Source organism: Tinamus guttatus, unplaced genomic scaffold (assembly GCF_059628265.1).
Source record: "Tinamus guttatus ecotype Peru unplaced genomic scaffold, ASM5962826v1 Tinamus_guttatus_pri_ptg000033l, whole genome shotgun sequence".
NCBI classification, from domain to species: Eukaryota; Metazoa; Chordata; class Aves; order Tinamiformes; family Tinamidae; genus Tinamus; species Tinamus guttatus.
This window is the reverse complement of record NW_028288567.1, coordinates 1,809,318-1,823,363: the sequence shown is the minus strand read 5'-3', so window position 1 is coordinate 1,823,363 and position 14,046 is coordinate 1,809,318. Positions and strand designations below refer to the sequence as shown.

The window sequence follows — 14,046 nt, the reverse complement described above, 5'->3', positions numbered from 1 at the left end:
TTCACATGCGTCGTGATCACATAACTCAAGGCTACTCACAGCTACTGCGTATAGCTTACTTCATTGCTAACACATGGTAAAATGAATTATCTCAAGTTTCAGCGAAAGACATGAGCTAACACATTTTATTTTGCATTTTCCATAAACTAAGAGCACATATACTTATTGCAAGCTGGCAGTCCTAAAACCATAACAACTTAGCAGAGATATTTTTGCGTAAGTGGCAGAAAAGGCATCTCACATCTATGACATTTCGCTCAGTAAGGATTAACATCCACAGAGTGTTCACACATAATTATGACTTTATAATAATCTAAATGCTGCAAGTGTAATGGAAGCAACACTTAGACCTCACCTCCACATTCCGATTGGCTGGTAAGTGTCACATCATCAAGTCCACTTAAATCCTTCCGAACTGAAAAGAACAAGAATGACAAAAATGTTTCTGACATCCTTTAGCATTACAGAATAGCTGTTCAATTAGCATCGAAATAAAAGGACATGACTACAGGTAAAAATACATAACATTAATCTGCTCTCAGACTAGCTGTCAGAGATCTTAATTTTGGTATCAAGCCACTACAGTGGTATTAGATTTGCCATTTCTTCCTGCTTTAGATGATAAAAGCAAAACACACATCCTATCAACTTACCCAAATTCAAGAGCAGTAACATTTTAAAACCTGTTTCTCACTGTTACGATATTTACAAGTAAGGAGACTTAAAACTGGAGAACCTGGAAAGCTAGGACCAACAGCTACACACCAAGAAAAGAATGCCAGCTTTCAATCTCAGAAACGTCATTCCAGGGTAGTATCCTGCAGGAGACATATGGAATGAGCCATGAATTTGGCAGTACCACCTGGATATCAAGTAGCAGCTTGTCTTATCACCTTGGCACATGGATCCACTAAAGGAATAAACAAGTAGGCAACAAGGTCAAGATGTTTAGCTGTTTGCATACAGGGAAATGAAATTTTGAGCTAGAACTTGCTGTAGGATTTCTTCTGTATTACCAGTTGAGTCAAGAGGTTATCCACGTTATCAGATAAAGCATCCCGACTTATCTTCAAATTGTATGTGGCAATAGCAAGGAGCTGACTTAAAGATTCAACTTCATTTTTGATTTTGCAGCTATAGAGGTAAATGGGTTTTGTAGTTTATGAAAGAGGAGAAAGGCGGCATGCATCTTCCCACCAAGTACAACAGAAACATCACTTCTCTAAAGCTAACAGCTTCTTTAAGGTGAGCAAGAGGAAAAGGAGACAAGAAGAACAGATGAGTAGCTGCAGACTTTCTATGAGAAAAAGGGACAGTGATATTTAGTGACAAAAGATTATTTGACAGGAAGGAAGAATATCCACAGAAGATGACACCCCTGATCATTTCAAGGAAGGAATATCAGGCCATGCAAAGAAAAATTACTGAGAAGATAAGTGCCTGTGTAGTATTCAGCCCTGCAAGAAGGAAGGCAAACTCGTAACAGAAAGTTAGGGGAAAAACAGGTGTATTAATGATGAGTTGTATACCTGCCCAATCTAGGGACACAAACGTTGAGTTTTGATGCTGAAGACTCAGCTTACAAACTAAGGTTTAGAGAAGTCGGATGATTTTGTTCAGAAAAGCAAAAATGCTAGTTAAGGACTATATGGGTGGAAGTAGAACTGCTTGAGCATGTAGATAGAACAATTAAATAGGAAGTGAGAAAATGCTACAAAGCCTTGCAAGCCAATTTCAGCTTGAGGTAAGCAATGGTATTGATACTTCTTGGGCACTGTTTCTTCAGGCTCTCTTGCCATATAGAAGCCTTTGAATGCCCACAAAAACTAACATAGTGAACTGATGATCAGACTTGGAAAAATCAAATATAGGTAGGATAACTTCAGGGAAGGAGGGCAGAGATGTTAGAACCAAGTACTGCTACTGCCACCTAGAGGATTTAACGTAGATGTTTCCTTCTGTCCCTAGTTACCTCCTGATATGGTTTTGAACATGTGGAAAAACACAGGTTTTAGAAATGAGAACTCCACAGAAGTCCCATTTAGCATCTGGAAATCCTGTGTACATAGTTGTTGTGAATATCCCCCCAAATCACTCTAATCCGTTCAGAGAAAGCTTATTTTTCCCCTTTATAGGATGCTGAAGAGACAAAAGGTTCTCTCACATAAAGGCAAGGGCTTTCTCCTCCTAAAAACAAGGCCATTGTGACTAAAGAATACAAACACTTAAATTTTAGAAGCAATTTTATATAACAACAAAGCGTAAAATGGACGCTTTACCAAAATGTAAAATCTTTAAATTTTACATACATAGTGTTCCTTCAAGCTCTATACATGACAACTATTCTCCGCAATTAACCCTCTGTCTTAGTTTCTTCACAGAAGGACAAAAGATTGTGGGTATATTCCTTCATGAACACCCTAGATGTTACTGGAAAATAAAGTGCAAAGCAGGCAGGATTATGTGTATTTAAACTGGAAGGTTCAATTCACAGTGGGACCAAGAGGGGCTCATTTTGAGAGACAGAGCGCCAGGATTTCTAAGGCAGACCGGACAAACTCCCAGAAAGCAAGTTGTTAGAAGAAGGGCAGGCAGGCAGACAGCACTCTGCAGAGCCCAACTTCTCTTTTCTAATCCTAGTTCTGGCATTTCTGTCAAATACAAAGCAAAGAGAAACTGGATCCCAGCGCTCCTACAATATGGCACTAGCCATTTAAGCACTCCTTTTAATCAAATAAAGCTAGAAGGTTACACAAAAACGAGCAAACCTTCAGAGCTGCAGTCGGACAGGTTGTCAGTCAGGGAATCGGACAGAGGCTCAGCAGGACCGATCAGTTCAGAACCATCATGCACCTCCCCACCCTGAAAAGAAAGAGGAAGAGGAAATACATTTCTATGATTAGCTGCTGCTGGAATAGCTTCTTGCAGATTTCTGGAGGTGAAATAAAACTTGACTGAATCCTTCTAACATAACTACATACATTTTAAGTCATATCATTTGCAGTGCACCCCCTCTCAAAACAGAAACAAATACATGAGAAACCACTTAAATGCTTTCTAAAAATTTCCGCTTGACCTCTGAGGTGCCAGTTTCCCATACAAATAAATCAGAACCTGCACCATACCCAAGGTAGTGTCACAAACAGGCCTTCCTAACCTGTCCTGAACTAGCTCAGCATGCTTTCACATCAGTCAGCCCATCTTTCTTGGGTCAATAAATGCAGATACACATAGCATGCACTCCAGTATTAGTTCATACTCGGTGTCTACCTTCCCCTGGCTATTTGTACAAAGAAAATCTGAAAAACAGGAAAACCACCAGCGAGTAGAGCTGAGCAAAACTAGCTGAGCTGGTGCAAACAGTTATAAAACAAAGCCTTTCCCACCAAAAAAATGTGAAATAACACAAGGCAATAAAAAGAGCTTAGGTTTTGACACAAGCACAATTGCTCTTGTAGGTATACTCAACTCCTCTTTAAAAATATGTATATATAAACTCTCTATTTTATTCGTTACCTTGTAAGTACAAAAGGCTCTATGAGAAGGCTAAATATTATATTTTTGTTAACCAAAGAAGGGTGTTTGTCTTTCCCCAAAATAATAGAAGTATTTCCAAACAAAAAGTGCCTCAAAGGCAGAACAGTAAAATTCCTGATCTAAAATATACTATGCAGAATGGTTCCTTGTCACTGTTCAAGCAGCACATGTTTTATTAGTTACATGCAAAGTTTGCTGTTATGGATCCCAATCCATAATAACAGACCAGAAGAAAACAGTCCAGCTAATAGTCCTGCTTTTGATTATAAGCTATAAACACTTATAAAATACAGAAATAACTACCGTATTTTTTTTACTTCCCAACAGAATATTTGTATTTAACATCACTCCTTTTCCTCATCATTCAATAAGCAGAAATTCTAAATCCCTGCACTTGAACTTCCTATAACACTTTTTAGTTTGTGGAGGTATGGCACCCAATCAGCTCACAGGCCCTCCACATTTTATAAAGCAAACAAAATCAGCACTGCACTTTAATCACGCTATAAGCAGCACATACTTCTGCAAATACTAACAAACCTTAAAAAACTCTTCAAGCTGTTTGCTGTTATAGAGAGCAGGGATGTTAGCAGAAAACTGCAACAGATCTTCAGCGCATTGCCTTCTCTCTTCAATCACAGTTTCATCAAATCGCCCTGGAACAGACACACAGATTGACAATTTTAGAAATAGCTACACATTTATTCTGCAATACCAATGACAGAAACCAAGACAAAAGCCATCTTCTGGGGACAATGCCCTGAATCTATGAAAGTCACTCCACTGCTTCAGGAGAACACGGCAAGTCTTTGCACTTCCTATTCTCAATTGTCCCTAGAGTCCTGTCTTCTGCAGACCACTCAGATGATGAAAACTGGCAGCTACGACACGAATCCTTAGCACTCTCATCGCAAGAATATGTGAGGCAACACTCTTGATTAGCCAAGAGACACTAACGGGTGTCCAGTGTTATCTAACAGTAAGTGATACGTGCGCAATTTGACAATATGCCAGTCAGTGTCAGCCTTGATTATGGCCCAAATCCTGCTGGGAGCTCAGCATTCTTCATGTTTTCTCAAGAACCACACACGATGGGAGCAGAGAGTAAAGGAAGTGCTGCAAAAAGCACCCAGATTGATAGTCCTCCCCAAGGTCCGGTCTATGTAGACGGACTGCAAAGGAGTTGCTGAATGGAAACAGGTCCTCCCTGATGAAGCCCTGCTACTGAAGCTCTCCTCCAAAATAACCCCACAGGAGCAGGAACTCATCTCCTCCTAGATTCAAGAGGTAATTGGAGCTAGGAGGTAGTTCAGTTACCAAAACATATGATCCTTCTCTTTTTCCTATTCACCACTCAAGATATCCCTATTAGAAAAAGGTATTTAAAGAACAATCCCATAGTTCACCTCAGAGATTCGCTCCTCAGGAGAAGGAACCCTTGGACTATTACCTTAAAATCACATTCTTCACAATCGCACACAACTTTTTAGCTTTTCATATCAACACCGCTTTGTTGTTGAAATGGTTACAAGTTTACCAAAAGAAAAGGGCAGAGGTTAACAGTCATAATTGGAAGAGAATAGAAGAGAGGGTTGAAACGGCTACACAGAGGAAAAAAAAAGAGCTGAGAAGACAAGTTTAAGAATCTGTATTGCTTTAACAGCATGATAGCAAAAATAAGAACCACCTGTGACAGCTCTGTGGCATTAACTTTGAAGAAGACAAAAGATACATTGAATACAGAAGCAAAATTCATTTACACTCTGAACAAACAAAAAAATAATCCCAGAAGAAAGCATCAAAGCAGGATTCTTTCCAGAAACTCTTTAAGTAAATACGTTCTTCCTATCTGCTACAACAAAAAGAAAATAAGCTAGAAAGACACATACATACCTACAAGGAAGATCAAAAACTGAAGCTTTAGGGGGTTATTTCTTCCATGAAGGAAAAAAAGAGAGGTTGCTGGATTAATTTTCAGCTGGATCAATTCTGTGATGTATCTGCTATGCTTATTCAGCTGCACAAACGTTAGCAGCACTTAATAAAAATAAAAAATAAAACTAAAAAAGGCAGCACTAGCCTGGTCAGGGGGAGCACAGGGATGAGGCCATGTTAAACTCTTCAAACTACCGATGTCTTGAAAGCAACACCGAGTGCGCTGTGACTTTTGTTTCATCCTAGGCAAAACAGGAGAGCACCAAAAAAAAAAAAAAAAAAGAACCCACCCACAAACACACCCTCAAGTAAAGTGCAGTAACATAAACTGGTTACACGACTCTACCAAACACTGACACACATCAGCTGCAAAAGGGCAAGTGCCCAACTAGGTCAGCAACCCACGACTTTTGAAAAAAAATAAAAATAGAAAATACAAAGTAACCCTGCAGTTATTTTTCCCACCTTCCCAGAGCGTTCCCTCTCTCCCAGAATTCCAGGCACGCACCTCCCCTTCCACACCGCCCCAGGGCTCGCAGCGGGCCCAGCGGAGCTCCTCGCGGCGCCAGCGGGCCAGGCAGCAGCAGGGAGCCCAGGGCCGCGCTGGTCCTGCCGGCCCCGCACCGGGGGCTCCTCCGCCAGGGCTGTCCCCGCGCGGCCGCCGCTTCACCCACCCCACAGGACCGCGCGGGCGGGCACCCGACCTCTTAAATGTTGCTGACACTAGCCAAAGGGTACGAAAATCTGGCAGCATGGTTACATAAGGCTAATGCCTCAGGAAGCTGAGCATAAAAAATGAAAATTTGAACAGAGCCATGAAAATATTTGTCACTGTCACATTTTGCAGCCTATCAGCCTCACCATACACTATTCGGATAACCAGTTGCAGGACTCAGGGCGAGAAAATGAATTCTGGTATGGCACCAGTTTGCTCACAGACCACCTGATTTGTCACAGGCAGCTTCGGACCCAGCCACCTCCACCTTCTTCCAGGCCAACACATTTTTTTCCTCCTCCTTTTCTCTATATTTTCAAGAAAGTCAACCTACTCGACACGTTGAAAGTCTGACCAAGAGGGGAGAGATTAATCAAAGGTATTTAGCCACCTAGCTGATACCTCAAACATTTCTACCATAGTCTTTCCAGATCTAAATCAATGTTATTTCTGCCTTTTTTTGCATCTCTTGGCCAAATGAAAGTGTCATTGCTGCAAGTGCCAAGCATGACTGTAGCACATGAAAAAAAGGCAAGATTAAGCTATTCCTCCAGCAACAATTTATTGATAACTTCTTACAGACACTGGATTCTCTTTGCAAGAATATACATTCGGTTTCTCACTGCTGTTTCTAGAACAGATTTTAGAAAAAAAAAAAAAAGCACACACATGAAAGGATGAAAAAAAAAAAACCACACACACACACACACACACACACACACACACTGAGCGAGCAAAGTTTCTGCTCATTTTTCAGAGCAGTTCCAACAATAACGGACAGTTTATTCTTTAAGATGATGTTACTTTATTTGATATCTTCAAGTCCAAACAGTATCTTGATCTGAGGTATATAATGTGAACGAACTTCCTAACTCACTGCAAGCTAAAGTTGTAACTTAAAATTCAATATCTGTAGGATTCTTTTTAAATAGACCCAAAAAGGGGAGGAATATTTTGTATAATAGAGTACATTGGTACGGTTGCTAAAAATCCTAGGAAATGCTGAAAGAGATTTTGGCAAAATACAGTGTATAAACAACATACAGTATATTTCGATAGCCTAATAAAATAATCTGAAAATACTAAAAAAAATATTTTGATGCATATTTGGGAATGAGAATAATCACTCCACAGAAATAGATTACAGCACCACAACAATTCAGAGAAGTTTTAACAACTGGAGCTGTGATCTCTATTTTAGATTCCCATGCTCCAGGTCATTATTTTTCTTCCTCATACGATGGGTAGAAAAAGACCTAGCAAAGCACAGGAAAATCAAAATGATTTCTTCTCTCCCTCCCACCATCATCCTTTGATGCCAGCATCTCTGTTCTAACAGAATATATGCACTTGCACATTATTGTTTTCAAAACTTGTGCTGCAAAACATGCAATACAAACAGCCCAGTTCTGCAGAGGCAACAAATGTCTTTTTGCAGCAAACATGGAAGTGCATCATGACTTACTCAGCTTCAAACACTTCTCAGTTCTCCACGCCACCTCCAAAAACCCCGAATGCAGCACTTGAGATTCTGCTCAGGTTTAATACCTTTTGTGCCAGCAGAAAACGAGTCTGACTCACAATCAGCCACACTCACTTGTAAAACATACTTACCACAAAACAATATGTATATGTTAAAGCACATACATTAAAAATAAAACCAAGAGGCTGCCAGGAACTACTGGTGATACTATCAAGCAGCTAAGTCAAAAACCGCTACGAGCCAGACATCACTGCACCAGAGATGTTGCAGAAATATCTATTAAAGCAACCTGAAAGCAGAAGATTTTAACTGAAACTGATCTTGAAGTTCATCATTAACCTGAGACCAACATTAACTGAGACTCAAAATAAACATCAGAAAGTCAAAATATTCTGTAATCTATTAAGATTACATTGTATTCTACTACAAAAGTTATGACATACCTAAAGATAAAAGCCTTAAATGGAAATAAAACATACAGCAGCTATTAAGAATGAGACAAAAGGATATATAATAAAATTTTACACTTCAATAAGAAAGATAACTTTTAACTTCAAGAAAAGAATCAGATGTTTTCAATCCTTTCATTTACATATTAAGCATCTTTAGGCTAATTTCTACATTACCTCCTCTTTCCTGCATTTTTCTGTGACTTCTCTTCATTCAAATGTAGTGGGTTTGGGGGTTTGTTTGCTTGTTTTAATTTTTTTTTTTTCATTTCAAAGAGCTTTTTGTCAATAGCTACATTTAATTATTCTGTAGATTTCCTTCTGTAACAGTGTACATTGCAGTCACTTTGTTCTCCCCATACAATAGAAGAAGCATGTCTTTCAGAATGGATTTCACTCACAATTCTTCCATTGCTTATAGAGTTTGTGCAAAAACAGCTAGCAGGAGACTTGCATTTCTGTCATTTCTGTCAAAGAGGTCAGATGCTATCTTGCACTCTTTTTCTTTTATTCCTCCCTCCCCTATGAATACCTACTGTATCTTCCACCTGAATTTAAATTATCATTTACAAATATCGGCTTTGTAAATAACTTGTCCAGTGAACATACTGCTCTCTCAATCAGATTTAAAACCATCAGAATCACATCAATAAAACACTTGTATGTAACCATTAGTGCACAAGTTCTGATACAGCACTGAAGCTTGCTCCACTTTAACTTTACCAATAAGTAAAAATAAAGAGACATAAAAGTTGGATACCCTTTAACCTAGCATAAAAGACAGCTCTCCATAAGAGCCATGGGATGAATCTCAAAGCTCTGCCTCTCTGCCTCTCACTTAGCCTGTTCTTACACGAATCAACTAAGTCAGAAATTGCCCCAAAGCTCACCTGGGAGTTGGGTTACAAGCTAACTACAGCGTTGTTTGTGTTAGTATATACTTTAAAACATCTCCTGCTGCTAAGTGCTGTAGTCAGTCCTTAGAATTAAATGTGATACCCTTAAGCAGCAAAAGCAAGGCAGTAACCGGTCAGGACACGTCCAGGAGGGGAAAGGCTTGTGCTTTCCAGGCTGAGGCCGTGCCTGCCAGGGCGTCCGTTTGGCGGCTTCCCTGGAGAAGCCCCTCCAGGCAAAGCCGGGCTGCCCGGCAGCGGGGCCCGGCGGGCGCGCGGAGCCGCGGGACGAGGGGCCGCGGAGCAACCTCCCTTTGGGCGCCCGCCGCACCGACCGGCCTAACCGCGGAACGTCCGTTTATTCCAACGTAACGGCCAAACGCACGAGGAAGCGGAGGAGAAAGACATGCTTTACTACAGCCAGTACCTTGTGCATCACTTAGCAACACTTTTCAGTGCAGCTCTGCTAGAAAAAGAAACAGCAGCTTCCCACGAGGTATGTATGTGTCCTGCCAGTGCACATGACTCCCTGCTCATCACAGCTCGCATCTGTATCCAACCTACTCGGTGGGAATGAGATCCAAGAAGCGCTGCTACACTTTGAGCTCAGGATTATGTGGTTTCTAATAGATGAATACACAAGGTGACTAGGTGGGGAAGGAAGAAACCCCTCCCTCTCCTCCTCCACTCCCCTCCATTCCCCAAATAAAAAGTTTTAAAAAATAAAATAAAATTTAAAAAGGCAGAAAAAGAGGCAGAGGACTGGTGTGGAGATTTCCACTCACGGCATGCCACCACTTTTCAGGTGAAATGCCCAGATGATCTTAATAAATTCCTCGATAAGGCTGGGGCAACACACTTTTATTATTACTGACATTTTGCTATTAGTTCTCTAGTTTGTTAGGTGGCACCAGAGTGTGTTCCAAGGCATGTGGAAGCACATGAAACAGATACAGCTTGAACCACCATTGAGTAAACATCTTCTCCATAGCTATTTGACAACAAGGTGTAGCACAGTGTGGATTGTCACCACTTTGAATGGTGACAATGGTGAATGTCAGCAGACTAAAAGCAGAACAACTAAGCAAAACAGCCTGATTTTTTTTGTTTTAAACCAGGAGAAAAAAAGAGGGGCTTATTCAACTAGAAGGGCAAGGTGAAACCTTAGTCTACAACTACTTTTGTAAGTGTAGCACTGTAGAGATGACATAGAACATATATACATCAATAAATATCTTGCACTAATAAGTCTAAAATGAAAGCAGCAGAAGAACATAACCAGTCCTGTCAAAATTTTATCATCAAGCTATGACATCAGCACATCTATAGTAGAGACATTTAGGACAAAATAAAAGGTTGAGTACTAAAAACACAGAGAAGAATTGCACACAGCTGCAAAACAAGATGTACTTTACTTATAGGTATTGGAGTTAGCAAAGAACATCAGCAATTCAGGAAGAAACTATGCTTACCAAATAATATTGCTTTGGCAAAAGGGGGAAAGAGTTCCGTATGCCTGCATAGATTTTTATGAATTTGCCAGAGATCCTTGTGCAGTTTCTTAAAGTCACTGTATCTCTTCCAAACAACTATCTGAAGCAGAGAAAGGTGAAAAAAATATATATTAGTGAGGTTCATTGCTCATATTTAAGAGAGACCAAAAACACACTTTTCTAAGCAAATCAGATTACTACCCTCACCAAATATTTTTAACACTTGAACATATAATCTGAACTGCCAAGTGTAACAATCACAGACAGTAATACAGGTTCATAGTATGTCCAGAAACTCCATTTTGCCTAACAAAACTACAGTGTATAGAAAACATTGCATAAAAGCTGAAAGAAATGCAGAGATCAAAAGCAATATAATTTCAGACATCAGCCACACTGCCATCCAGAGCTATATAGGGAATCAGAACGAAAGAGAAAAAAAGCAGGATAAAAGTGTTTCACCATTCAACACTCAGTTACAAGCTATGCTAAGCACAGCTGCAGGTATGGAGGGAGGAGGGAGAAAGACAGAAAAATACAAAACAACAGTAAAGAAATCAACACAATTAAAAGATGCTTATGGACAGAGCACTATAAAAAACACAGAACAATAATTTAGCCTATGTGTTTATGAAAAATGTTAATCATGTGCAAGTACAAGTATGATTCAAAATGGTTGAGGACTAATAACATTGACAAAAATTAAATACATTCATTTTGTAATGTAGGCAAAAATCTTCAACTTGAATGTAAGGAGATCATTAGTTGATTACACCACTTGAGACATAAAAATTTTCCTTATCTCTCCTGATCATCTCTCAGCCAGGCATCAATTTTACCTTCCTTCCATCTCATTCTTTGTATTTTAAAACTCAAAGAAAAAGAAGAATTCATCAGGAAAATCAAGCCTGGGAGAGAATTGAGCAACTAAATTGGCACTTCAGTACCAGTAAGTTTGTTTTAGGGTTTAAAAAAATGGGCAAAGCTCTATCCATCTTATAAATGTAGCCATGCTGAAACTAGCTGATTCAGTTCCATCTCACCAAGGACTCAGTTGCAACTAGTACCCCATAGAGTTCAACAGACAAGGCAACAGAAACTGAAATCTCTCAAAAAGGCAGGTAGTGATTTTGTTATCAGAAATAACTGATGATTTTTCAATGCTGCACTCCTACCTAATCAATTTGCAGAGGGGTGATGATTAGCAATTCTTGAGCAATGCATATGCAAAACAAGATTGCTCAAGATTGCAAAGTTTCAAACCATCAACTTACTGCACTGTTAGCACTGGCAGATAATGTGAAAAGCTGCCAAAACAATAAAAGCATAATATACTATTTCACTAAATAAGTATTATTTCTGCTGCTGCAAGTGACTTACCAACTGCCAAGGGGAGAAAACAAATACCCATAAACAGCTTGCAAAGCAAATGAATCAAATGCATCATATAACTTTCTCACAAGCTTATGAAAATCATGCCTTGCACGCACATGGCTCAGCAAAGTTGGCCAAGTTCCCGCTCTGGTGGGATCTCATTAAAAATCAGACTTGGAGGGAGGACATGCTGTACTTTGATGCCAGCCAATCTTGATACGCAGCAAGCGTATCACAAAACATACGTTAGATTCATAACACAACAGGCTGCTTGTCGTGGCTAGAACTAGGAGATATCTATTAATGCATTGACCCCTCCACTGCACGATGAACAACCATTTCTCTTCCATGGATCCATACAGAAAAAAAACTACTTACAAGACAACCTTTACTGCAAATTAGGTACAGCGGTTAAACAAGCCCTGCTGTCACCATCCACCCCAAAAGCAAGGGAATTAAAATGAAAGTGACTAGCCATTCTATATCTAAAACTTCTCCATCTAATCTTGATGATAAACCACTTGCAACTTTTTGAGAAGAAAACACTTACAAGGTTATCTTGCTTCCTGTCTCACAGTACCCCTTCAGGGTATGTTAGATTGCCATTTGGTGCAACAGGGAGGATTCATTTTATAGGATTATATTCTAATGGGTAGTTAATAAAGTGACAAAGTTAGCAAGTACAGTGAGGGCATAGCACGCAGCCTCATTTACAGCTGTACTGAATACAAGCTGTTTTGCAATTGCAATTCACCTGCACAGCAACTACCATCTAGGATTATACTTCTTTTAACTATGAACTTCAGGGGTTTGCTCATAACAGAAGCACACCACACTTAGCAGGCTATCTCACACAAAATCCTTCACAGGCTACAGTGAAGGGTGAGAAAACATTAAGCATCAAGTTCACAACATAATTATGTCTGCTTGCTGACTGAAGAATGCAAAATCTTGCATGTTTAACCTGTATCCACAGCTCAAAATCAAGATCATAGCAATAAGGGGTGGGGATTTTTTTTTTTTCAAAACTATTTATCATTTATTCATGCAATATTCTAGCTGAAAGACACTTACAATATTTTTTTTTCTGATGAATGGCTCATCAACAGATGTAATAAAGGGTTTTTTTCCCCCACAAATGAAGATTAAGGTAATGGTAGAGTTTGTTCATGGATAGGTTCAATTCAGGAGTGTCCCTGGAAAAGGTGAACATCAAGCTGCAAACTACAATAACGCAGTTTGAAAAACAGACCCCTGATCATTTCTCGGACGGTGATAGGCTATTTTAACCTTCCAGAGATGAAAAAGAACCAAAAGAACATGAAAGCTCATGTTTGTTTGATTCTCAAGGCTTCAAAGGAGGATGCAACAAAGGAATATTAGTCAACTCTCACCTCTGCAAGGGGCTCTTCCTTCATCAGCTTTCCAGATTTTCCTCAACTGTGATAAGAAACTGCACTAGAAATTCAACATATCCATATAATTGTCAATGTCTGAAAAGCTACAAGGTTGCGCTTTGGAAGGAAGATTTTGCATGTATACAGTATAATAGTATCAACATGTCAAGTCATTGGTCTTTCAGCTTTTTTAATTCTGAAGCAAAAGTGTGATGTAATTTTTTGTCCCAATAAAAAGGCTCTTGACGCTCTTTTGAGATATTAAAGAGCCACAGAAATACACTCACTCCTCATTCACATTTTGCAGAGGAGGCAAAAAGCAAGCAATTAAGTTTTATCAAAGTATATCACAGAAAGATACTCAAGGAGCCTGAGAGAGAGGCATAATATATGAATTGCAGTCTAATCTCTCTCAACTACTCCCACACTCCTCCATTTTTCTTGTTCACTAATAGGCAATAATGATGTAGGTTTTTCAGTGAAGTATTGGTTAAAGAGGGAAAGAATACCTACAGCTGAGACATAAGACTTGGATTGTGGACTGATCTATAATTTTGCCAGTAGGAGTTAAGTAACCAGCAATTTGCCAATTTCAGCCTTGAGAAAAAAGCTTCCAAAGTTATCAAAGCAGTTTTGTCATCAAAAGACACTTTACTCCCTAAGACTTTGTTTCAAGTCATGATTCACTGCTGACGGCAGAATTGCAATACATTATGCTAGCTATTTTGTTTTTGAACAGAAAGCAAAAGACAGATGGAAACACACAAAAA

General features: G+C 39.5%; 1 protein-coding gene across 2 annotated transcripts in view; it reads right to left on the bottom strand.

The window, feature by feature from the left end:
• Positions 1 to 14,046, bottom strand: part of RPS6KC1 (ribosomal protein S6 kinase C1) — an 81,243-nt gene that overhangs the window by 61,904 nt on the left and 5,293 nt on the right. Inside the window, exons 1-5 of one of the 2 annotated variants that reach the window (XM_088532011.1) lie at positions 12,954 to 13,041; positions 10,485 to 10,605; positions 4,078 to 4,193; positions 2,769 to 2,862; positions 356 to 415 (exon numbers count right to left, since the gene is read on the bottom strand). Coding sequence is in view for 1 of the 2 variants with exons in the window: in XM_088532005.1 (XP_088388131.1) it covers positions 356 to 415; positions 2,769 to 2,862; positions 4,078 to 4,193; positions 10,485 to 10,605 (391 nt within the window). In the remaining variant the exon portion in view is untranslated. Of the gene's footprint in view, positions 1 to 355; positions 416 to 2,768; positions 2,863 to 4,077; positions 4,194 to 10,484; positions 10,606 to 12,953; positions 13,042 to 14,046 lie in introns of those variants that run through there. The other variant, XM_088532005.1, reaches the window with a different exon arrangement.